Here is a 3,353-nt window from a genome sequence, read left to right on the forward strand (position 1 = left end):
AATGTCTTGTTATGTGCTGATACTTCCTCTTTAGGGGAGCACTGGTAACAGTGACGAGGTTACCCCCGAGTAAAAGGACCATGTTTTCATCTCACAAGAGGATCAATCAATTTTTCCCGCGCAAAATTATGGCACAGGCGATTATACGGTCTGGATTTCCCATCTGCAAATGCATTTCAAATTGTGATTACTAAATCAAAATGAATACAAATTTCGGGAGCGGCAGCGAATACTTCTATTGAAATTAAAATCAGAATGTAGTCTTAAATTTTATCTGGCAATGTCAACGAAGGGGTATGGGCAGGAATTTCAGAAGTATTCTCTATGCTACACACAATTTTCTCAGGTCAAACTGTAAGGCCAGTGCATAGACCTGCATAAAATCCTGATTAACACGATTAAAGTGGTCTCAATATCATATGGAAACTAAGTTGTTATTAGTAGAATGAAATGCGTCGAATAAGTTCCCAGCAATATTCTTTCATTTATTTACTTCTGGCTTAATTGTGTTTGTTCCTTGTTTGCTACACCGTGCAAACATTCTTTAGTGTACGGGTAAAACAAAAGTAAAAGAATAACAATAATTTCGTACATACATCAGCCGGAATGATAGTGCATAGTGATGAAGTGTTTTTTGTTGTTGCATTGTATTCTTTGTTTTTATTTTCTTGAGAAAAAAAAGTGTTATTGAATGCTTGCAAATCATTCAACACAAACGCAATATGCAAAGGACACAGACAGACACGTATAAGCGTGTGTAAAGATTTTCGCAAGCAAAGACCAGGCCATGGAACTTTTAATGTATTGTCACAGTTTGGCACGTGAAAAAAGTTAATTACAAATAAGGACAGACCTTATGTTAATGGCAAGTTATATAATATATGCTGTGACAGTAGAAAATGTATATAATTGAATTCCTGAATATAAAAACGACCCAAATCCAAATTATGTAATCGTCTTTGGAGACCCTTTACGAAGTCATTCAAAGATTGGTAATCAGTAAAATGAATGTTCCACAATCATATTTGTATAGCTAACATTCCACTAACTTACTAAACTAAAAACATTAGGAAATTATTTAATGATTTGTATTTTTCTAACTTTTCTGTAATGGACTTGGGTCGTTTTTATATTCAGGTATTCTATTTTTACAGGACTATTTTGTTATACTTTAAATCAGACAAAAAACATCAGCTGCAATATTGTCAATATCATTGCAAAGTATTTACATACTTATCTCGTTTTCTTCTTTTTTTTTTTGCAGCACATTCACTATACATTATCAATATTCTTCACCAACTTGTGGTATGAGACAAATGTAATAATCTAATTTTACAGTATTTAGAATAGAATGGTTTAGCCATATATACAATAAACTCTGCATGCATGCCCAATTTCTTCTTCGTCCGTGCAATGCTATGAATCGATAGAATGAAATAAAAGTGGAGTTGGAATGGAGTTTTAGTGCAATGATTTGCTAAATCAAAGTGCAACGCTATTAGAGACGTAGCGTGACCAAACGGCAGAGCACAATCAATTGTTTTCAGTCACTGAATACACTTGTGTCAGCTCACATAAGAAAGGTTGTTAATTAATATTCAGTTGCTAAAATGACTCATTTAGTAACTGGGCCGTATATGGAACAACTAAATGCAATTGCGCTTGGCTACACATTTTAATTGTTTCGCTGTACGTTCAGGTAGGGCTTAAAAAGGAATATAAAGGAAAGACAGAAATGGAGTCTTTGTCTAATTCGGCATTTCTTCCTTTTTTTTACAAGGTGGAAGATCTGATCGCTCAAACATTTCGCTACTTATCATAAAGCGCGTAAATGGTGCACTATATGGATAAAATGGTGTCAATGTATTGTACAGCAAACGAACAAATTTGATTCAGATACACAATCTATAGAGTTTTATGTGTTGCAATTAAATCGCTCAATGCACAACTTATAAACATCTACTGAAAACAACTGAAATTACGCCTATAAGATCAAACAAAACCACGGCAATATTCAAAATATTCATGACAATTGCAAGTCACACTCGCATTCATTAAAAAAAAACAGCAACAATGAAACGACAGATACTTACTTCGAGAGCAGACGTTCCTGTGAGTCTAATTCTTGCTATTGATCCTATTTTGCAGAGCTTCTCTACCTTGAAAACAAGTCCCATTGTATTTCAAAGAACTACCAGTTCGTGAATTATTTTTTATCGAGTCTAAGCAGAACTAAAATTTCAAGCGCTTGTGGACTAAACAGGACAGTAAATTATAGGCACAACGTCCATCCCAATGTCACATGGTTCCAAAATATATCACATGGGGGCATTAAGTACTGCGCTTATTTCAAAATGATTTAACCTACACTGTTTTGAACAAAGAAATAAATGAGCGCTCGTCCTGTGTTTCAGCCTCTTGACAAAATCGCACATTTTATACATTCAACTTTCGTTTTTTCAGCCGTTGACAATTGTGTCAATAAAAACAAAAACAAACAAACAAAACAGGCTATTTCATCATAATTGTGAAAGTACATTTAAGATCCGCTGTCTACATTAGTAATGTGAACTAACCATTTTTTTTTTCCATTTTACAAGGAAAATTCTCAATGATTCATAATATAATTTAGATATAATCTAAATCTTTTGCACCTTCGAAGAAACAAAAGTAATACAATGCAAGGGTGATAACATTACTGAATATAAGGTAGAATGTAGCTACTCGTGACAGGTCGGTTGACGAATCAACTGTTATTGGCGTTGATATTGCCGGTGAATAAGCCGCTGAACGTAATTTCAGGGAGCAGTTGACATTGTTAAAACCAAACTTTGGGTGGTCAATACTTAGTCAGTCTGTTCTGGGGGATTTATGCTATCCTTCACGACTCTTCATCGGACACAATGCGATACTAATTATATGATATTTCCTTTTGGGTTATCGTAACTCGATTTTCCACGCAAGCCAACTTTTACTTTTATTACAAGATTTCTCCATTAAGTTGTCGAAATAATGCTTTTGCCGTCCTCTTGCATTTTTGACCCAAAGGTCAACTTGGTATCAGTACTTCTATCCCGACAAAGATATAGTGATAATTATATTACAAGGGCAGCGAAACACACACGTATACACATAAAGTATTCTATTAACAATATTATGGCGGACAGTCGTCGGCCAAATGCGCAGCACTCCGCTTGCATTGTCCGTCAAGGTTAGCTCTCTTTGCCCCATGTCTTTTTCATGGGAGTGGAATGGGTAATGGTCGTTTCATTTTGTTTCAAGGGTGCTTTTTTTTCTCCTTCAGATGACAAGTCAGATTGACCATTAGCGGTAGCCCCCGTTGTACTGACCTC

The 3,353-nt window shown here is 35.3% G+C and overlaps 1 protein-coding gene across 1 annotated transcript in view; it reads right to left on the reverse strand.

The window, feature by feature from the left end:
- Nucleotides 1-2,571: 2,571 nt before the first annotated feature.
- Nucleotides 2,572-3,353, reverse strand: part of LOC139723063 (leukocyte surface antigen CD53-like) — a 32,875-nt gene continuing 32,093 nt past the window's right edge. The window contains exon 11 of the mRNA XM_071634336.1: nucleotides 2,572-3,353. This exon is cut by the window's right edge and continues 6 nt beyond it. Coding sequence (XP_071490437.1) covers nucleotides 3,325-3,353 — 29 coding nt within the window. The 3' untranslated portion in view covers nucleotides 2,572-3,324.

Source organism: Diadema antillarum, unplaced genomic scaffold, assembly GCF_040938485.1.
Source record: "Diadema antillarum isolate AM-2024a unplaced genomic scaffold, OU_Dant_1.0 scf00000180, whole genome shotgun sequence".
Taxonomy (NCBI): Eukaryota; Metazoa; Echinodermata; class Echinoidea; order Diadematoida; family Diadematidae; genus Diadema; species Diadema antillarum.